Consider the following 23,875-nt stretch of genomic DNA (forward strand, 5'->3'; position numbering starts at 1 on the left):
CAGCCTGCTAAAGCAGAGTGTGTCGGGCTTAACCACTATGCCACAGGGCTGGCCCCAACTGCACATCTTTTAAGTGCTCCTTTAGGCCACGCTGCCCACAGCTGCCCATCATCAACTGACGACAAAAGCACAAACGAGGATGACTTAGTTGAAAACTCTTCCTATGGTTTTTTTAATACGGAAATTTAAAAATTATTAACACGTGTGTATCTTTTAAAATACTATTTTCCCATTGTGTCAAACTCCAAGAGAAATAAGCACATTAAAAAAGGGGCCGGCCGGTTCTCGTCAAGATGGTGCTGTGAGCAGACATTGAACTCGCCTCCTCCCACAAACACAACCAGGTTACAACAATTTTAGGAAGAATCACCCTGAATTGAAAACTGAAAACTGGATAAAAAGAACCCCCACGACAAGGGACAGTCCTGATGAAGGCAGAAGAGGCAGTAACTCTGGCAGGAGAGGAAAAAAGCCACCTTTGGGAGCAGCAGAGCTTCTCAGCTGGCCAGGTGGGAGCCAACCTAAGATATGCAGCCCTCCCTGGAGGAGTGAGGTCCGGAGCGGGGGCAATACTGCTATAACCATCCTTCGGACTCAGCCCAACTGAGAGGGGGGGTCTCACTGACTGGCTTTGCTGGCTATTAACTGCAGCAAGGACACCCCAGAAAAGCTATCGGCCGAAAGCCAAAAAGATCCGGGTCTTAAAAGGCCCACGCACAAACTCACTCATTGCAGCAACCTAAAATCACCAGAGAGAAGGCTGACTGTCCTTTGGGGAAACGAGACTCACCTGGTGGGCGCTGGGGGCATCTTGGTGAGAGGAGGATCCTCTCCGGAGACTGAGACATTGGTGGGGCCATTGTTCTGAGCTGGTCCAGGCGTGGTGATATGGACACAGGTGGGGGCCACTGAGGTGCATTCCTTGGGCTGTTAGCCCAGCAGTCTGCCACACCCACTGGAGCACGGATTTAATCCAGTTCAGCCAGGGCAGGCAACCCGCCCTAGGGACTGGCCCCACCTAACAGCAAGCCCTCAGGCTACTTTTCAGCCTGCATTGAATGAGTGCCTTGATCCTCTACAGGCAGACAAAGGTGTCTGCCTCTGTCGGGCAGGGCTTGTGTGAGGACCAGGTGAACTGTGGGGGGCACTGGGGCAGAGGTGGGGGCCTCTGCAGTGTGGCAGTGGGGTATGCTCCAGGGGGTTGAGAAGTGTGCACGGACCAGGACTGTGCTGACAGTGTATGTGGTCCAGAGTGGGGTGAGGCTTATCAGTGGCAGAAAACTTGTGTTTCACAAATAGCCATAAAAAGGATCAGCCCCACCTTCCACAGCCTGAAACAACTGAGTGCCTCCATGCCAACGGCTAGCCCTACTCAGCTGCACTCCTAAGAGAACTGACATCAGCCTTGTTGGACTCAGGCCTATCACAACTGTATGCCCCTGAGCCTAGCAACCAGCTACACTGGGTACCAACCCAATTAAGAGGACAATTGCAATAAGAGTGTGCTAATAGGTGGGACCAAGACGGTGGAGTGAGTGGTCTTCTTTGTCTCTCCCCCATCGAATCTACAACTAATTGGACATTCACCGATTAACAAAGGATATCCAGATAGCAGCATCTCAAGACGCCTAAGAGTCTAGTGCTACTATACATCGGAAGGCGGATGGACTTCCCCCCAGGAGGAGGTGGAAACAGGTGAAAACTCTCTGACCCCCGACCCCTGGAGAGCCTAGTTCCTGCAGGAGGCTCTCTTCCAGTGGACTCCCCCATGGCATCGCCACACATCGAGGGTGGGAGTGTGCACTCACCAACGGAGCAAAGGTGGAAACAGGTGACAACAGCCCTACTCAAGCCCCCTGCGATTACACCTAAGCCCAGGGGGAATCCCCAGGGTCCCACACCCACCGGCAGGGAAGGCCTCCGCTCGCCATTAGCAGGGAGGCCCCGCCTAGAATCCAGAATAAAGGGAAGCTACTGGTGGGCAGATTCCCAGGCATGGCACCAGACAGCAAGCTGCTGCTGGGCCCATGGTCTCCAGTGCACGGGTCGGTGCAGGGGTCGCCTGGACTTCCCGTGGACGTGCTTGGGGACAGGGTTGGAGCTCCAGCGCCTGGCTCTGCGGATCAGGGGGAGGCTCCGGGGTCCCACACCCACCTGGCAGGAAAAGCCTCTGCTTGCCATTAGCTGGAGGCCCTGCCCAGGATCCAGAACAAAGGGAAGCTCCCGGCAGGCGGATTCCCTGGCACTGCACCAGACCGCAAGCTGCTGCTGGGCCCACGATCTCCGGTGCACAGGTCAGTGCAGGGGGTGCCCGGACTTCCTGTGGACATGCTTGGGGACTGGGTGGAGCTCCAGCGCCTGGCTCTGTGGCCCGGGGGGACGCTCCAGGGTCCCACACCCCCCCAGCAGGGAGGGCCTCTGCTCGCCATTGGCAGGGAGGCCCCGCCCAGCATTCGGAACACCAGGAAGCTCCCTAGAGCAGAATTCCCCACAAGGCAACAGCTTACAAGCCACCACCAGGCCCAGGAGAGTGGAGTGGGGCAGAGTGGAGCTCTGGTGAAACGGCTACATAGCCCAGGGGGGAACAACAGGTTCCTACAGCAGCCTCAGCGAAAGCCTCTGCACAGCACTAGTGGAGAGGTCCCAACTGGCAATCGCAAGGCGGGAAGGCCCTGGGGCAAAAGTAGCACAGCTAATGACAGACTGCAGAAGATACCCATAGCTCTGCTGGGACCTATAGCGGACAAGTGTGATCTGGTGGGCTCTGTTAGGGACAAAGTGGCGATTAAAGGTGATCCTGCTGCTGGCTGCTGGGAAAGCCCACAACACCACTGCAGACCACAAGGAGGGAGCATGTCCAAGTGGGCTGCAACAGTAGGCACCAGCAGCCTGAGGCCCCCGTGCGATTGCCCCCAAAATCGACGAGGAACCCCACAGGACCACTGTGACTATGAGGAGGGGTCCAGGTCCAGTCAGTAACAGCTGACAGGGTTCCTGGTTGGTGCAGTCTAAACAGCTGCCCCCCCCCCCAACACCAGTCACAACAAGTGGAAGCAGCGACTAAACTCTATCTCTATGCGGAGGCACAAATCCATGCCATTAAGCAGTATGAAAAAATATATTAAATCTCCAGAACAGAAGGAAAATGATAAGCACTCAGAAAACAATCCCAAAGACAATGAAATCTATAACCTAAATGATGACAATTTCAAAACTGCCATTATTAAAAAACTCAATGAGTTAAAAGAGAATTCAGATAGAAAACTCAATGAGTTCAGGAGCTATGTCACAAAAGAGCTTGACACTATAAAGAAGAACCAATTAGAAATACTGGAGATGAAGAACACAATGCAGGAGATCAAGAAAAATCTGGACTGTCTGAACAGCAGGACCGATAATATGGAGGACAGAATTAGCAGTTTGGAGGATAGGAATATAGAAATGCTGCAGACAGAGGAGGAGAGAGAACTAAGACTAAAAAGAAATGAAGAAACTCTCTGAGAATTATCCGACACAATTAGGAGATGCAACAGAAGGATTATAGGTATACCAGAGGGAGAAGAGAAGGAGAAGGGGGCAGAAGGCCTGTTCAAACAAATAATAGCTGAGAACTTTCCAAACTTGGGAAGAGAGATGGAATCCCATGTGACAGAAGCCAATGGATCACCAAACTTTATTAACGCAAGAAGACCAACCCCAAGGCATATAGTAGTGACACTAGCAAAAGTCAACGACAAAGAGAAAATACTAAGGGCAGCCAGGCAGAAGAAAATAACTTACAAAGGAAACCCCATAAGGCTATCAGCAGATTTCTCAGGAGAGACCTTACAGGCTAGAAGAGATTGGAATGAAATATTCAAAACTCTGAAGGACAAAAACCTGCAGCCAAGAATACTCTACCCAGCGTAAATATCCTTCAAATACGATGGAGAAATAAAAACTTTCCCAGATAAACAAAAGTTAAGGCAGTTCATCGCCACAAAACCTCCTCTTCAAGAAATGCTCAGGAAGAACCTCATTCCTGAAAAATCAAAAAAAGGAAAGGGGTTACAAAATCCAGAACAAAGCAGATAAGCAGAAGGACAATAACACAAAGTAACAGCTCTCCATCAGGACAAAATGCAAAAGAACTGGAAAACAAGTAATAAAATGGCAACAAGAGGCCCCCACGTTTCAATAATCACTCTAAACGTGAATGGATTGAACTCTCCAATCAAAAGGCACAGAGTGGCAGGATGGATCAAAGAACAAGATCCAACAATATGCTGCCTCCAGGAAACACACCTCAGCCCCAAAGACAAACACAGACTCAAAGTGAAGGGATGGAAGACAATACTCCAAGCTAACAATGAACAAAAGAAAGCAGGTGTTGCCATACTTATATCAGACAAAGTAGACTTCAAAGCAAAACAGATAAAGAAAGATAAAGAGGGGCAGTATATAACGATAAAAGGGATGCTCCACCAAGATGACATAACGCTTATAAATATATACGCACCTAACACAGGAGCACCAAAATTCGTAAAGAAACTATTAACAAAACTAAAAGGAGACATCAACAGCAATACAATAATAGTCGGGGACCTCAACACCCCATTAACACCAATGGACAGATCATCCAGACAGAAAATCAACAAGGAAATTATAGAATTAAATGAAAAATTAGATCAGATGGACCTAATAGATATATATAGGACACGTCATCCAAAAACAGCAGGTTACACATTCTTCTCAAGCACGCATGGAACATTCTCAAGGATAGACCATATCTTGGGAAACAAAGCAAGCATCAATAAGTTCAAGAGGGTTGAAATAATATCAAGCATCTTTTCTGATCACAATGCTATGAAACTAGAAATCAACTACAAGAATAAAGCTGGGAAAGGGCCAAAAATGTGGAGACTGAACAATATACTACGGAACAAACAATGGATTATTGAAGAAATTAAAGAAGAAATCAAACATTATCTGGAGACAAATGAAAATGAAAACACACCGCACCAAATGATTTGGGATGCAGCAAAGGCAGTCCTAAGAGGGAAATTCATTGCAATACAGGCTCACCTCAATAAGCAAGAAAAATCTTACATAAACAACCTCAAATGACACCTAACAGAATTAGAAAAAGAAGAACAAACAAAGCCCAAAGTCAGTAGAAGGAGGGAAATAACAAAAATTAGAGCAGAAATAAATGATATTGAATCAAAAAAGACAGTAGAAAGGATCAATGAAACAAAGAGTTGGTTCTTCAGAAAAATTAACAAAATTGACAAACCCTTAGCCAGACTCACTAACAAAAAAAGAGAGAAGTCTCAAATAAATAAAATTAGAAACGAGAGAGGAGAAATCACAACAGATACCAAAGAAATACAAAGGATCATAAGAGAATACTATGAAAAACTATGTGCCAACAAACTGAACACCCTAGAGGAAATAGATAAATTCCTAGACTCATACAACCTACCCAATCTGAATCAGGAAGAAACAGAGAATCTGAATAGAGCAATCACAAGTAAAGAAATAGAAACAGTAATCAAAAACTTCCCCAAAAATAAGAGTCCAGGACCAGACGGCTTCTCTGGAGAATTCTACCAAACATTCAAAGAAGATTTAATAGGTATCCTTCTCAAACTATTCCAGAAAATAGAGGAAGATGGAGCACTCCCTAATACATTCTATGAAGCCAACATCACCCTGATCCCAAAACCTGACAAGGACAACACAAAGAAGGAAAACTACAGGCCGATATCACTGATGAACACAGATGCAAAAACCCTCAACAAAATTTTTGCAAACCGAATACAGAAATATATCAAAAAGATTATACACCACGATCAAGTAGGATTTATACCAGGGACACAGGGATGGTTCAACACCCGCAAGTCAATCAACGTGACTCACTACATTAACAAAACGAGAAACAAAAATCACATGACCATGTCAATAGATGCAGAGAAAGCATTCGACAAGATCCAACATCCATTTATGATAAAAACCCTCAATAAAATAGGTATAGAAGGAAAGTACCTTAACATAATAAAGGCCATATATGACAAACCCACAGGCAACATCATACTCAACGGACAAAAACTGAAACCCATCCCTCTCAGAACAGGAACAAGACAAGGGTGCCCACTTTCACCACTCTTATTCCACATAGTACTGGAGGTTTTGCCCAGAGCAATTTGACAGGAAAAAGAAATAAAAGGAATCCAAATAGGCAACGAAGAAGTAAAACTCTCGCTGTTTGCAGACAACATGATCTTATATATAGAAAACCCCAAAGAATCCATAGAAAAACTATTAGAAACAATCAACAACTACAGCAAAGTTGCAGGGTATAAAATCAACATACATAAATCAGTAGCATTTCTATATGCTAACAATGAACTAACAGAAAAAGATCTCAAAAACTCAATCCCATTCACAATCGCAACAGAAAGAATAAAATACCTTGGGATAAATTTAACCAAGGAAGTGAAAGCCCTATACAACGAAAACTACAAGACCTTCTTGAAAGAAATCGACAACGACGTAAAGAGATGGAAAGACATTCCATGCGCATGGATTGGAAGAATAAACATACTTAAAATGTCCATACTACCTAAAACAATCTACAGATTCAATGCTATCCCAATCAGAATTCCAATGACATTCTTTACAGAAATTGAACAAAGAATCCTAAAATTCATATGGGGCAACAAAAGACCCTGAATTGCGAAAGCAATCGTGAGAAATAAAAACAAAGCTGGAGGCATCACAATCCCTGACTTCAAAACATACTACAAAGCTACAGTAATCAAAACAGCATGGTACTGGTACAAAAACAGATGCACAGACTAATGGAACAGAATTGAAAGCCCAGAAATAAAACCACACATCTATGGACAGCTAATCTTTGACAAAGGAGCTGAGGGCCTACAATGGAGGAAAGAAAGTCTCTTCAACAAATGGTGCTGGGAAAACTGGACAGCCACATATAAAAGAATGAAAATCAACCATTCTTCTTCACCATTTACTAAAATAAACTCAAAATGGATCAAAGACCTAAAGATTAGGCCTGAAACAATAAGTCTTCTAGAAGAGAATATCGGCAGTACACTCTTTTGACATCAGCTTCAAAAGAATCTTCTCAGACACCATAACCCCTCACATGAGGGAAACAATAGAAAGAATAAACACATGGGACTTCATCAGACTAAAGAGCTTCTTCAAGGCAAGGGAAAACAGGATTGAAACAAAAAAATAGCCCACTAATTGGGAAAAAATACTCACAAGTTATTTATCCGACAAAGGGTTAATCTGCATAATATACAAAGAACACACACAACTCAACAATAAAAAATCAAACAACCCAATTACCAAATGGGCAGGGGACATGAACAGACATTTCTCCAAAGAAGATATACGGATGGCCAATAGACACATGAAAAGATGCTCATCATCACTAATCATCAGGGAAATGCAAATCAAAACTACACTAAGATATCACCTTACACCTGTTAGAATGGCAAAAATTTCCAAAACCAAGAATGACAAATGTTGGAGAGGCTGTGGAGAAAAGGGAACCCTCATACACTGTTGGTGGGAATGCAAACTGGTGCAGCCACTATGGAAAACAGTATGGAGATTCCTCAAAAAGTTAAGAATAGAAATACCTTGTGACCCAGCCATCCCACTACTGGGTATCTATCCTAAGAACCTGAAATCAGCAATTCCAAAAGTCCCATGCACCCCAATGTTCATCGCAGCATTATTCACAATAGCCAAGTCATGGAACCAACCTAAGTGCCCAGCAACTGATGATTGGATAAAGAAGATGCGGTATATATATACAATGGAATACTACTCAGCCATAAAAAACGACAAAGTCGTCCCATTCACAACAACATGGATGGACCTTGAGGGTATTATGTTGAGTGAAGTAAGCCAGACAGAGAAAGACGAACTCTGTATGACTCCACTCATAGGTGGTAGTTAACATATGGACAAAGAGAACTGATCGGTGGTTACCAGGGGAAAGGGGGGTGGGGGGAGGGCACTAGGGGTGAAGTGGTGTACCTACAACATGACTAATAATGATGTACAACTGTAATTTCACAAGGATGTTAACTTTCATAACCTTAATTTAACAAAAATGAAAAAAATGACAAAAAAAAAAAGGGGCTGGCCAGATGGCACAGCAGTTAAGTTCGCACATTCTTCTTCAGAGGCCTGGGGTGCACGAGTTCAGATCCAGGTGCAGACCTACACTCTGCATATCAGGCCATGCTGTGGCAGGCGTCCCACAGTTAAAAAATAGAGGAAGATGGGCATGGATGCTAGCTCAGGGCCAGTCTTCCTCAGCAAAAAGAGGCAGATTGGTGGCAGATGTTAGCTCAGGGCTAATCTTCCTCAAAAGTAAATAAATAAATGACAAAAATAAAAATCTTATAAAAGGGGCCAGCCCTGTGGAGTAGTAGTTAAGTTTGACATGGTTTGCTTTGGTGGCCCCGGTTGTGGGTTCATATCCCAGGCATAGACCTAGCAGCGCTCAGATCCCAGGGCAACCCATATATAAATTAGAGGAAGACTGGGACAGATGTTAGATGAGGGCTAATCTTCCTCAGGAAAAAAATTTTATAAGGCTCCCTGAACTGCAAATAAAAGGTTCTATACAATTTAGTTTTAGAAATTTAAGTTGGTTCTCCCATTACTTTTCTACAACTATTTAATGACCTGAATGCTTTTGTCTATTTCTAACACAATTATGTGCTGAAGAACACACAATACCTATGCAGTTGTCTTGCAATTCTGTAATAACAATGATGGACTTTAAACACTAAAAATTTTTCAAACATTGAGAAAACTATTGTAAAAGATAGTTCTTTACCAGTGTCATATAGTACAGAATAAAGATTGGGAAGGCAAGAAAGAAATTATTGCTAAATAACTTTCTCTTTGGGTATCCCTCTCCTTCATGTTATATAGTTTGAAAAGATAAAATTTGCTTTGGGATGGGAGAATGTAAAATGTTACAATTTCAAGCTGTTTTCTCAGTAGTGTACCCAACCTAACAAACAGTAGAGATTTGCTTTTTAAAAGGGGAGTATTTTGGCTGGAAAAGACACGAACAACAATAAGTGTGCTATGGTTTGCAAAAGAAATTACATCAAAAAATGCATTATAAAAAAGATTAAATTGGATTATGATATTGAAGTACTACGAACACTGCTAATATTTCAAAACTGACTACAGCTTTAAACCCCAAACTTCAGAGAGAATAGCTAAATCTTGAATAATCAGTGAAAATAATGATATCAATATGAAAAATTTATATAGCATAAAATGTCAAACAGTCAGAGGTTTAGTTACTCCAGCGTTGTTCTGAGGTTAGTGGAAGCAGGTGTCATTCACAATGTGCACATTGATAGCATCAGACTCTGTGCAGGCAACAAAATACACAACACGTCTACTGCCATCAGACACTTGAATTAATTTGCTCTGATTCTTATTTAAGTATTTGGGCTGATACAAAAGAAACACATATTTTCTCCTTTGTATATTATACTATAAAAAGGAATACAAGCAGATACCATTTTTTAATATTTAATGTTCGGTTGATAATGTCAGTAATTAAACTGAATTCCATTGTCTAGTTACAAAACTAGTTATCTAGCATGGTTTTTCTTTTCTCCTTTTTGAACAATGCAGACAAAAATAAAGATTTTTCATCTTAAATAATCCAGAAGTCCAGATTAATATATTTAAAATGAGTAAAACAAAATCTTGTTAAAAACATCAAATGAAGACAATGAAAGGCCGTTTATTTGAATTACACTTATTAAGAACTTGCAACAATTCATACAAAGTGAATGTATCTTAAATTAACTAAAATGTCTTCAAGAACTCAAGATCCTAGGACAAATTCTTTTCTTCTGTGCTATCCTGGCTCTGGAGCTGACCATGCCATTTTGCATGTCTTTCCCCACTGAGAGTAAATTAAAGTTTGCAGTATTTTCTTTTTCACATTTTTGCTGTGTGCATGAGCTACATACAGGTGATCCTATCTACTCTCATAGCTGGTCTGTATGGTGTGGGGAGGCTGGGGGTACAGAGGCCATTATCCTACGGGAACCAGGAAGTCTAGAGGAGTCTTTTACAAACACCAATATTATAACTTGACATTTAAGCTGAAAATCCTTAAATGGCTTCCTCCTTCTTTTGACAAGACCTTTAGGATTGAGACTGGCTACTCTTCCCAATCCTCCCTCCTGCCACACCTGCATACTCTCACACGCAATCAGTCACACATTCAGTCGCACACACTGAGTCACACAAGCTCAGATGCACACACTCAGTCACATAAGTCACACCCTCGGTCGTGCATACCCACACACTCAGCTGCACATACTCAGCTGCACACAGACACACGCAGTCGCACACTCAGCTGCATATACTCTATCATGCACACTCAGCTGCACATACTCAGTTGCACAGAGACACATGCAGTCACACACTCAGCTGCATATACTCTATCACGCACACTCAGCCGCACATACTCAGCTGCACACAGACACACGCGGTCGCACACTCAGCTGCATATACTCTATCACGCACACTCAGCCGCACACACTCAGCTGCACACAGACACACGCGGTCGCACACTCAGCTGCATATACTCTATCACGCACACTCAGCCGCACACTCAGTCGCAGACTCACTTGCCACACTCTCCATGTGAACTGCACTTTGCACCCTTGGTGTTTTCAGCCATACTTCTCACTTGCTCTCCTTCTCGGACTTCAATGTGCTTCCACACATTGTCTAGCAAACATTTCCAGCTTGTAGCAAGTGGTAAGCAGTATAAATCTATGAAACCAAAAGGTAGAAAGCAAGAAATATTCCAAATCATTAATAGTGGTTAAGTTAATAACTCTTTTAATTTATTGTACTAAGGGTACCTTTTTGTAAGACTTTTTCTCACATACGCTAAATTGTATTTAAGAAGAACATGATTTTTTTATAAAGACTTTTGCAAAAACACAAAAAGATCTTAATTTTCTTCAGAACTCATTGCAAAGCGCTTATCACCAGGATGTCCTCCTCCTCTGTGTGTTCACGAACATCTTGAACATGCTTTTACTGCAGCCCTCACAGAAACAAAGCTACACAGTGATGTCCAGCTCCTCCACAGGCATCCTCAGTTTTGCATTCCCATAGTTTGCACACTATCTGGTACATAAGATACCCTTAGTAAGTCCTTTCTCAACTTGTTTGCCAATCTTTGTGGACAACCAAGAGTGAAACAAAGCTTACCGTACCAACAGAAATCTTAAAAAATAATTAACTAATAAAAATTTAATAATAAAAATGAAAATAATTTAAAAATAATTGCAGCAATTAAAAATAAACTATAGCCATATATTAAAGTCTCTCAAGTATTATAAAACATTTATAATATCAGTATAAATCCAAAAGTTGAGTCCTCCAAACTCTATTAAATAGTCAGGTGGAGAGGGGCCTCAAGCTATACAAAAACACTATAATAATGAAAAGAATGTAGAATGAAACATACATATGCATATAAGGAAATGAACACACACACATATACATCCATTCAACCAGTTAAGAAAAATCAAGAAATGATGTGGATATCATAGCATATTAACTATTATCCAAAGTCAAAGTGAAATAACTAAATTGCTTCATGTTACTGACTCATAATATTTTAAGCAAGAAGGATCTTATCAAGAGTAAATATGCTGAAAAATAGAACTACACTGAATGCATCCCAGAGAGATATTTGATATAGGGAAATTTAAGAACCTGAAACACTCTCTAGGTTTTCCCTATTTAGTTCAAAACTGTTTGAATTTATTCTTGACTTAATTATTCTTTCAAAACAAAGGTTTGCTATTTTTAAATACGTACACAATGAATATATTTGCATTTAACAAAATATTTAACTTACCCTGGTAAATGTGCCTTCAAAACTATGAATATCCAATTGTGGTTTCTGAGCATAAACGTAAGCATTTATAGAAAAAAGGTCCTGGAATACAGAATATCTAAATTAATTACATTATAATTAAACAAAATTACTTGAAAAATTTTCAATTACCAACTAGTATTTTTCATATATTATTTACCAAAAGTCATGCTTGATTTTCTTATATTCTACGTGCCAACACTATGAATTAGAATGGGAGATAACTAAAAGGACGATTTTTAAGCTCAACAGAGGTGTGGCGATTTCCCTTAATTCTAACAGACTGCTGCTGCCTAATGACAGGTGTGTGTCAACAGTACTAGGAGACAATTGTAATATACAGATGGCCTGGGGCTGCTGCACGATTCCAGTTTTCAAGGTGGAGGCTGTGAATGAGCTTTAGAAGTTATACAGGTATCATAGTATTCAGTGGGGTTTAAGTAATCACCACAATTCCACATAAGTTTTATAAAACAATTTAGTAAATTCCTAGATCTATTTACACATGCTTTTACAAATGTGTTTACAGCAGCTACTGCATTCACTATAAGCTAACGATCGCCTTCCTTAAAGCCATGAAGACACTGCATTTCTCCCTTGTGCGTGAACCATATTCCCACGACCTGTATTTATAAAACTGTAGGGGAAGGTTTTGACTATTCACACATCATAGCTACCTTCACAGAATTAGTTTTGAAGCAGAAAAGATATATGCTTCATGTTACTCCACTTATTGGCAACATGTAAAAGTTTAAACAATTAAGTCTCCAGAGATGAGATCTTAAGCACCTTATTTTAAGATAATTATAAAAGTATGTTTGTTGATCCAGAAAGATTAGCTTTCAAAACCCTATGTAATTTTATTAATATTAAAGGAGTTAAATTAAGCAAAGATATATTTATAATAAAAACCATATCGCACATGAGATTTTCATTGGGCTATTCACTAGACAGCCCAGGGAAGTGTGACTTTGCCAATCTTCTGTGTGGTAAACCCATTCTTACTAAACTGACCAGCTTACACTTGACATTATAAAACTAAACCCCAAAGCATACAGGTATGAAGCATACCTGAAATCATACAGTGAGTATGTCAAGGATAATGTGGATGTAAAGTAACCAATTAAGTTTGTTATAACCCAAATATGCTAGTGTACTTTTCAAATTGATGCATGTGGACCCAAATAATACTGAGTATATTATATCCACAAATGGAGATTACGTATCCTTGAGCATTTTAGGGTAAGGTTTTAAAAGACTTTTAATTCTTGATATTTCAGTCGTTTTTTAAAAAAATTCTCTTAATTTGAAATCAGAAAGCAGACAAATAAAAACAATACAAAAGTTTAAAAAAAATCTGTCTTTACTACAGGCCTGAAATTTAAATGAGATAATAATGACATTAGTCCAAATAAATGAAGAATTAAAGACCCATGGCCTGTATTTGTCTCTACTCTCCTGCACAGGACTCTGCATCAGGAAGCACCCTGCCTTCACATGGCCTCTATTTCTAGCTTCTCAGCTGTCCTCTGAAGGAAGACTGGGATTTCTCTTCCATCTCATAGCACCATAAGAGTTAACAAGAGGTGCCACATAGACCTGAACATAACTGAAAAATGCTCAGTTGGAGAGTCAAAAAGAAACTTCCAAATTTAAAGGAAATTCACTAATATGAACGCAGGTTTGATACAACAATCTAGTGACTGCTAATAAAATTGATGAAAAGAAAAGAATAACCACCCAAAAATAGGACTCTCTACCATACGATCCAGCTATTCCACTACTGGGTGTCTATCCACAGAGCTTGAAGTCAGCAATTCCAAAAGTCCCACGCACCCCAATGTTCCCTGCAGCATTATTTACAATCGCCAAGACGTGGAGGCAACCTAAGTGCCCATCAACTGATGACTGGATAAAAAAGATGTGGTATATATACACAATGGAATACTACTCAGCCATAAAAAAGAACAAAATCGTCCCATTTGCAACAACATGGATGGACCTTGAGGGAATTACATTAAGTGAAATAAGCCAGATAGAGAAGGACAATCTCTGTATGACTCCACTCACATGAGGAATTTAAACCTGTGGACAAAGAGAACAGATTAGTGGCTACCAGGGGAAAGGGGGGGTGGGGGTGGGCAAGAAAGGTGAAGGGTGCACCTACGACACGACTGACAGACGATAATGTACAACTGAAATTTCACAGAAAGGGTGAAGGGGTGCACCTACAACACAACTGACAGACGATAATGTACAACTGAGATTTCAGAAGGTTGTCACCCATCATTAACTCAGTGAACTGAACACGGTGAGCTTCCTGATCTGTCGTGAGAGAGCAGGTGCCAACCTCTCGACACTCCCAACGTCCTTCCACACACATGACTCGTGCTCCCGTCCAGACTCTGCTCTGGAACTCTCCTTGGAGCGGATGCCACATCTGAGGCTGAGCTCTCGTGTTCTCATGGTGCAGCCTAGAAGTCTCACCGTTTGGAACCCTGGACTCACAGATCCCAAACACCTGCCCAACTCTAACTTGGACCCGACATTGCCAGGGCTGTTCTGGCAGCAGCACAAGCAGTGCCAAGCTGAGTGCAGGAACAGGCTCACGGACACACCTCAGGCCTGGGAGCTGTGCAGAACTGGGACCCCTAGGAGGGATGTAAACCATGAAAACATCCTGGATGCTGCCTGGGCTGTCTGGGTCACATGAGCTGCCTGCAAGCAAGAGCTCATGCTCGGATGGGCCACCTGAAATCGAACTGCTACTGGTCCCAAGCAGTGACCCCTGTCCCCAGCTGCAAGTGGGAAGGAAGCCCATGACAAGGACAGTGAGCCCCTCACTGCCTTGTCTGTCTCGGGGGCGCCTCACGGTTGTTAACTTGGTGGTTGGCATTCCAGATCAGCTGCAGTTGGCAGCAGTGGACCACGAGCCTGATCCCACTTCCCTCACCTTCCTCCCTTGTGCATGCCTTAATAAGGCTTTGATTACTAAGTGCTGTTGTCCCAGGAAGGGAATGATCTGTTTTGGGACACTCCCGAGACTCTAATTTTCAGGACAAAAATGGGTGGTGGGTTATATAAAGCCATTTTGAAAAGATTTGAAGATTTGGATTTCTTCTTGACCAATTCCTAAACATGATGTCTCTTCCTGGTTAAGTTGCTTAAAAATATTTTTCTGTAAAAAATGCTTCATGTTTCTTGCATAAGACCCTTCCAGATGAAAGGTCTGGGAAAGAGGAGGGGATGACTGAAAAGCAGAGTTAGGATTGCTGCATGGTGCACAAGGACTGTAGCAGCAGAGAAGAAACAAGCCCTGACACTGACACTGCCAGAGTAGAGAAAGGAGGGCAAGCTCATCTCTGCTTCTCAGAACAGTTGGCATGCTCTCCCCTCCTGCTGGAAGAAACTCCTCTGCTGTCTCTGTGAGCTTCTACCAGTGTCTGAAATTCAAATTCCAGCTCAGCTGAAAGACCTGAACGAAGACCTCAGCAGCAGCCCCCTGCAGGAAAGACGGAGTTCAGAGTTTGACTTTAGCCAAGTTAACTACCACTTAAAGCCAAACAAAACACCAATCCTCTTCAGAAGAACAGAACAGAATCCAGTCTCTACAATGTACCATTAACAATGTTGCAGATACAATCCAAATTTCTACACATACGAAGAAAAAAAACAAGAGATCCATATTCAAGAAAGAATTCAATCAATGAAGACTAATTTTGACAGGACCAGACATCAGAATTAAGAGATGAGAATTTCAAAGCAGTTATTATAACATCTCAAAGACTTAGAGGAAAATATTTTCCTAAAGAATAAACACAGAGGAAACCACAGCACAGAAAAAGAAAATATATTTAAGGGAAAAAAAACCCGGAAATTCTAGAATTGAGAAACCATAGTATCTGAAATAAATTCATTAGACGGGTTTAACAGTAGATTAGAGATGACAGAATAGAGTCAGGGAGCTTGAAGACAGGTCAAGAGATAACGATTCTGAAGAACACAGAAAAAAAGATTCTGAAAACACATGTGGTCGCAGTCCTGCTGACAGAACATCAGGAGGTCCACATGCTTGTGGCTCGGCTCCTGGAAGGAGCAGAGCCAGAATGGGGAAGAAAAACTATTTGAAGAAAGAATGACTAAAAATATGCCAAATTTGTTGACAGCCACAAATGGACAGATTCAAGAAGCCCAAAAACTCCCCAGCCAGACAATTAAATTAAAAAATTTCAGTCATTGCTAAAACACCAAAGATAAAGAAAAATCTCAAAAATACCTAGAGAAAAATGACACATTACATACAGGGAACAACTGTCAAATAACACTGGTCCCTCAGTACAAATAATGGAAGCAGAAGCTGGTGGAACAAAGTATATTGAAAGTGCATGGGGGGAAAAAAGCTGTCAACCCAGAATTCAATGCTCCACAAAATATCATTCAGAAAAACAGATGAAATAACGATATTTGCAGACAAATGAAAATGAGAATTAACGGCTAGCAGACATACCCAAGGAAATGCTAACAAAAGTTCTTTAGGCTGAAGGGAAATAGCTAGTAGGAACTCAGATCTTTAGGGAAGGAACAGTGAGGAACAAAAATGGTAAATATCAGAAGAAAAACAAAAATCTTGTTTCTCACTTAAATTCTTTAAAATATAGATAAAATACTGGAACCGTTTATAATTATGTAGACAATGCATATAGAAAGTATATAAACGCATATAAAAATACATGCATACAAAAAAGGCACAATACACTTTTAGCATAAAGGATAGGTAGGGTAAATGGATCTATTCAATGGGAAGGTTCTTACCATTTATGTGAAGTGATACAATTTTAACTTTTCACAATACACTTTTAGTTAAACACATATTGTAATCTCTAGCAACTACTAACAAGAATGCAAAGAGGTATAGCTAGATATAAAAATAGAATTCTAAGAGGCCAACCTAGCGGTGTAGTTCTTAAGTTCATGCACTCCACTTCAGCGGCCCAGGGTTCACAGGTTCGGATCCTGGGTGTGGACCTACACACACCACTCATCAAGCCACACTGCGGTGGTGTCCCACATACAAAACAGAAGAAGACTGGCACACATGTTAGGTCAGGGACAATCTTCCTCAAGCAAAAGGGGAAGATTGGCAACAGGCGTTAGCTCAGGGCCAGTCTTCCTCACAAAACTAAATAAATAAATAAATAAAATTTCTAGATACATTCAATTAACCTAAAATTGAGGAGGGAACTGAAGGAACACTTTAGACACTAGAATAGACTGAAGGCCTAAGGGCTAAGAGAAAGGGGCTATCAGAGAGGGAGAGATTAGGAAAAGAGAGGGCAGGAAATCATTGACCAGTGGAGGTCTCGGAAATTCAGGGTTAGGCAAAAGCTATAGAAGAATTGTCCTTAGATAGAAGGAACAATTCTTCGTTGTAATAATAGGCAAGGTAGGGGGCAGGCACCAGTAGGGATAATATTGTTCCCTTATTGGTGGGAAATTGAAGGAATTTCCATTTGATATAATCTTTCTTCTCTGTGAGAACAAATCATTTGATGACAGAAGGGCAGGTGGATCAGGATTAAGGGAGAGTGGAGAAGTGTGAAAGCACACCACGACCAGAGGAACACAGTGGACCACACACACACAAAAGGGCTTCATGGCAGCAGTGACAGGTACTTCGCTCTCGTCTCTGGAGATGCTTTCACAGGTGTATCGAAGTGTGCAACTTAACTATGTGAAATTTACCGTACACCAGTTTTACCTCCATACGATTAAAAACACACCAACAAAATGATTACAGGTAGCACTGAGGACCAAGCTAGAAACGGTGACCACCATTTCTATGTTCTGAGATGGAGAACGATTCATTTTCCAGTCCTATTTTCTTGTTTTGATTTCAGCAACCATGTATCTTTCTAAGAGGTCTTACTTTCCACATGATCTATTTCATAGCTCCTGTTTGGATTGCAATATCCTCTCAGATTTCTTAAAATATATTAGAGACTTGCATTTATTTTCTTCTGATCCTGGAACACCTAATTAATCTAGGCTCAGTTTTTCAATTTAAATTGGTCTTTCCCTTTCCTGTTGCTTCTGTGCATACATCCCAATGATTCTTTCAGAAAGGGAAGCCAGACAGCCATGGCTTCCAGGGCTGTGTACTGGGCTCCTCATTGTCACATCTCCTCCATCAGTGGCAGCCCCACTGGTGGGTTGTATGTCACGCTCTACCACTTAAAGAAAATGTTCTTTAACAGAAAACAAGTAACAGTCTAAAAATGATATGGCTTCTTTCATTTCTAAAAGACATATTTACTATTTTGACGTTTACATTTACTTCCTACTTTAATCCAGGTGAGTGAGGAAAACAGAAATTTTCAATTTGCTTAGAGTTTCTTGAAAAACAAGTATGAAATTAGTGATTCTAACAACAATGGTGATCATAGCAGCAATTCCAAAGGGAGCACCATTCTGAGGGCCGTAAAACCCTCCATGAGGACTCACTGAAAAGGCTTAGTGCATACTGTCCAGTAAGAAGTGTGAGAGGAAATCAAAGAAACTCAAAAACAAAATGATGAAATGGTGGACAGAGACTGTTTCCCACCTTTCTTCCCACCTCCTTTCAAAGATAAACCGCCAAGCCTCAGATGGGCATCTGGGCCCCCAAGAACATACCCCTCAGCGATCCTTCCAGCTGGCTCTCACCAGGTGGCTCGCTTGGCAATGGAGTGTGACGGGAAGTGATGTGCCATGTCTGGGCTGCAAGCACTCTCCTTGCCCTTCCCCTCCCGCTGGCTGGCCTGCAGAGGGACCAGACATTTGGGGCACAGTTGGAAGTCACCTGTCAAGGATTTCGGAGTTGCCCTCTCAGCCTTGGACCACCCACCTCTGGGATGCTGAGGAGGGAAAAAAACTTCTATATTGATTTGAGGTATATTAGTAGAGGATCTGACATACAGAAACCACCCTAGATCTTAGAGCAGAAAAGAATTTAATATATGGAATGAGATTCTTCCAAAATCCTAGGAAGGGATGAGTCTCACGACTCAACCTCCAAAAATTACTCTCAGAATGTTACCAAAATGATCCACCATGGAAAATACTGATGCAACTATTGAGTTCAAGATACACCAATGGAGTTCTGACTCCAGCGTGCACAGGTCACTGCCTACACAGCAACTGCCAGTCAAGTCCCTGAAGCTAAGGATGGCACCTGCCAGCAGAAAACTGCCAATGGGGCAGAAGGTAATTCATCCTCATTCCCGGCTTGCAAATTCTTTGAGAATTCATTTAACTTGGAAAAGCTCATTTACATACCTTCAAGGAGGCCTGGAAAATACGTAAATTATTTTCCAGGTTTCTAGAGAATAGAGATGCTACACTGAACGAAGGGTGAACACACAAGCCCACCACAGTGGGTCTGCTAGTGCAACGGAGACTATATGTAAACTAATAAAAATTTATTTTCAAGTTAATTAGGTCAAGCTAGTTTACACAAGGAGAAATTACGTGTATAATGATTTTAGACGTATAAAAATTTGACTAGAATGTTTAATAAGCAGCCAAATGATTTCTGGGATCAGGCAAGTTCGAGAATCACTCATTTAAGTGTTCTACTGTCACAGTAATCTTCAAAAAACGAAACTCATATACTTTCTCAAGACTCCCTTTTGATACAAGGAAATAAAGAGCAAGCTAGCAACAATCCTCATTTCTACATGCACATGAACATTTAGAGGAATGCGTTTCATCTAGTGTATTAGACACCAAAGGACTGAATAATGGCACAATAATGAGAATGTCATTCGAAGCTTTTCATGATAATTTAAAAATCATTCTGAAGTTTTCAATAATGTAGGAAAGCCTCTGCTATTAGGTCAAGGGCAACATTTGCTCGCATTACTTAAAGGTCATTAAAATACATCCTTAATCATAACATGTGGTTCATTACAAATAAAATTGCCTTTCGTTCAATAAAGCTAATTAAATGTAAATGGTATTGTTTACTGCTATATGGGTCTTTTGAAATAAATCAGCAAGCCATGATTTATTGAAAATTACCGTGACTTCATTGTTGGTAATAAATTTGCCTGATCACAAAAGCCAGAAATGTATTTTCCAAACATCTATGGTGCCTGAAAAGCGTGCCTTCTACACAAGTGTGAAGCAACGAGAAACCACACCTGCTGCTGCAGGCTCTGCAGCACAGCTATTATTAAAAGGCTTGTTGACATTTTAATTGTCTGATCACTTTAGGGAACGCAACAAAATTGGAAAGGGTATTCTTGGTAGTGTCCTCAGTTCTTCAGGTTTATTCTTGGCATCACCACGGACACAATGCGCAAGCGATGATGCAACAAAAAGCAAACGACACCAAACATTCCCCAAGTCCATTACATGAGGGAGAGAGAAAAGTCAAAAATGAGTGACAGCTACGGGCAGTGTAAGCTAGTAAATGAAAACCAGATGGCCTTGACTGTATTCATAATGAGATTAGACTTCCTTTTCTATAAAAAAAAAATTTATACATACACGCTAAATTATATGAAGCTACAAATTTAAATTGATTGATGAATCAGAAATTCAGTTAAACTTCCTCTTTTCTAGGATATACTGCTTTCGGGCTTTATGGTCATTTCAAAACTTAAAATGTTTTTATTTACCATACAGTTACTTCACCCAAATGCTTAATCACATTATCTGTCAAAGTGCATCAACAATAAAATTTTTAAATTAGCATTATATGAACTGTATACTATAACTTTATATTTTTAAATTTACACATTTCACTAATAAAAATGAACAAAACATCCTTATAATATTGAATATAATAAAATGTCACTTCCTGTGATAATGGCAAAGAGAATACTCAAAGATACAGATAATAACAGTGGAATTTTAACTATTAAAATATAACTTATATGTAATAAATTGCACATGTTTAAAGAGTACAATTTTATGCATTTTAATACATGTATATGCCTATGACCACCACCACAATGAAGATATTGGACATTTCTATCACCCCCAAAAGTGTCTTTGTACCAGTCTGCAGGCCTCCCTCCCCCAACTCTTAGCCTCTGTCACTGCGGATCCACTACCCTAGAATTCTATTATTAACATAATCGTACACCACACACTCACTTGTTTGGCTTTTCTTTGAGACAAATTCATTCAAATATAGTATTTTCTGTTGCTGAGGAAGATTCGCCTTGGGCTAACATCTGCTGCTAATCTTCCTCTTTTTGTATGTGAGCCACCACCACAGCATGGCCACTGACAGACAAGTGGTGTAGGTCTGCACCCAGGAACTGAACCCGGGCCACCAAAGCAGAGCATGCCAAACTTAACCACTAGGCCACCAGGGTTGGCCCTCTAACATAGTATTTTAACCTTGCCCTTTCTTTTCCAACACTCTTAACAAATTAAATCTACTACAAATGATTATTTAGTGCAACTGTTTCCAAGTGTCCACCCTAGCGACTCCAGAATTCTTGAAAGTGAGGCTCCAAGGGAAAGACTTGGAGGGTGGAGTCACCATCCAAGCATGACAGCAAGCAGAAATCCTCCCAGTCATTTAGGACTCATGATCTTTACCTCCACCTTTAATCCTGGAGAGATTATGGGCAGAGGAATGCCAGAAAAAGAAAAAAGGAAAAAAAAAAGGACACAAAGGAGGAAACATGCAACTGAGAAATAGCAGCACTAACCCAGTAACCAGCTCAAAGTACATGAGAAAGTCAACAGGCTACATCAATGTCTCATGATAAAAACTAACTCATTTTAACAAATAGAATGAGAATTATAAACTAGATGTTTTAAGTAGTAGGCGATAGTACAGCTGTATTTTGCTACATGAAAAATAACAAGAAAAGCAAACAAAAAGGACCAAGTCTGAGGGTGAGGAGGAGGAGACAGGCAGAGAAAGCTCCGGCTGGAGGGAGGCAGGATTCGGCCCAGAAAACAGTATGTACTAAAAATAACCTACTTGACCTGCACTCTTAAAACAATCTTTTAGCCACGCAGAGTTAGTGACATGATCAAACTTCCTTCTCTATGGGTCTGTGTGCGGGGAATAATGTGTTAATAATCATAAGACTATAAATGCTAATGACCAGCTGCTCACCTTTAGACCACCTACTGACAAACTGAAAGTGGTTAAAATGATAAACGAATATTGGTGGGAGAACAGCCTTCTGGACACAGCACAAAATCCATAAGCACATAGGAAAACATATAAACATTTACCTACATAAAATTTAAAACATTTATATGGCAAAAGATATTATACAGCGAGAAGTTAAGAAACAGACTGGGAGAGTGGACTGCACCACATACTTGGCAAAAGTATAGAGAGAGGCATGTTCATAAACTGATGCTGAGAGCTGGGCACCACGTAGCCATTTGAGGGCAGTGCTGACGGCATGCAAACCCAGTGTGCCACTCACAAAATGGTACTGCTGCAAACAGCTAACAAGTTTCATTTCAAGTTTGATTTCCCACTCACAGCTTCACTCAAAATAAACGCAAGATGGATTGAAGATTTTATATGCAAAGCAGGAATTACTTAAAAAGTAATCATTCAAAATATAATAATGGAGTGGAAATAGTCTAAGCATAAAAGAAAAGGCAGTAGCCATTTTATTTTGTTATTGAAATATACTTGACATACAACATTGTGCAAATTTAAGGTGTACAATGTGTTAATTTGATACATTTATATATCATAATATGATTGCCATTGTACCAATAATTAGCATCCCTATCATCTTACATAAGTAATCATTTTAAAAGCACTAGTAGTCACAATATACAAACATTCTACACTTTTATATGGACAAAAGATATAAACAAAAACATTTAGAAAATACTGAAAAAACTGGAAATGAAAAGCGATAAAGTATACACAGTCATGTGCCACATAACGACACTTCAGTCACAAGTGGCTGCACATATGATGGTGGTCCCACAAGATCAGCGCCACAGAGCTAGGTGCGAAGTAGGCTACACCAGCCAGGTTTGTGTACACACACACTATGATGTTCGCACAATGACAACATCCCCTAACACACTTCTCAGAACATATTCCTGTCATTAACTGATGCATGCTTGTATAAAGATGTCTTTAAAAACATACAAAAGTGGACAGACAACGTGAACAGAAACTTACAAAATAAAAATACGAGAAACACACTTCCTTGATTAAGAAATAGCTTCAACATCACAAAAAAATTAAATATAAAATTTTTTCAGTTATCAGACTGGAGAAGCCTGACAGGTCAATTGACCAATACACAGGAAATGCATAAGTTGCTGTAGTCCTCTGGAGAGCATTCTGGCAAAAGAATCAAAATCCTTGAAACATGCCTATCTTTTGATCTCCACCACTATTTATAAAACATCACAAGTGTTAAATTTCATATTCACCACTCTCAGGCTGATTACAGAAGTTATAACTTGTCAAATACCATGCAGCTAATAAAATACTTGAAAAGATATACATTTTCTAATATAAAAAATATGACCCAAAACATACTGTTGATTAAATATCCTGACAGGAAAAAAACTATCTATCGCATTATCCAGCTGGGCAAGTGTGTGGTGAGGGTAAGGGTAGAGAAGTGCACCGTCTGGAAGAGTTTACACCAAGTGTGAGTGGCAGCCAATGCTAAATGGCCAAATTATGAGCGTTTTTCATTTTTTTAACAATTTATATATTATTTTCAATGCACGTATTACTACTATAATCAGCAAAAAATTTAATCTCCATCTCTTTTGTGAAAGCATGAGTCCTAAGAGAGTGGCTGGGTGGCCTGAAGTACAAACGGAAGCCAAGGTAAGGGGACAGCTGGCACGCAGGCACCTGCAGGCAGAGGCAGCATGGCCCGAGGAACGTCCAAAACTCCT

General features: G+C 40.7%; 1 protein-coding gene across 8 annotated transcripts in view; it reads right to left on the reverse strand.

Annotated features, from left to right (window-relative positions):
• Positions 1 to 23,875, reverse strand: part of ATP9B (ATPase phospholipid transporting 9B (putative)) — a 280,330-nt gene that overhangs the window by 148,688 nt on the left and 107,767 nt on the right. For 7 of the 8 annotated variants that reach the window (XM_046672314.1, XM_046672313.1, XM_046672317.1 and 4 more), the window contains one exon: positions 11,954 to 12,034. The exons of the other annotated variant lie outside the window; for it this stretch is intronic. In XM_046672314.1, the coding sequence (XP_046528270.1) occupies positions 11,954 to 12,034 (81 nt within the window). The remainder of the gene's footprint in view (positions 1 to 11,953; positions 12,035 to 23,875) is intronic. 8 annotated transcript variants of the gene reach the window in all.

This window comes from Equus quagga, chromosome 9 (assembly GCF_021613505.1).
Source record: "Equus quagga isolate Etosha38 chromosome 9, UCLA_HA_Equagga_1.0, whole genome shotgun sequence".
Lineage (NCBI taxonomy): Eukaryota > Metazoa > Chordata > Mammalia > Perissodactyla > Equidae > Equus > Equus quagga.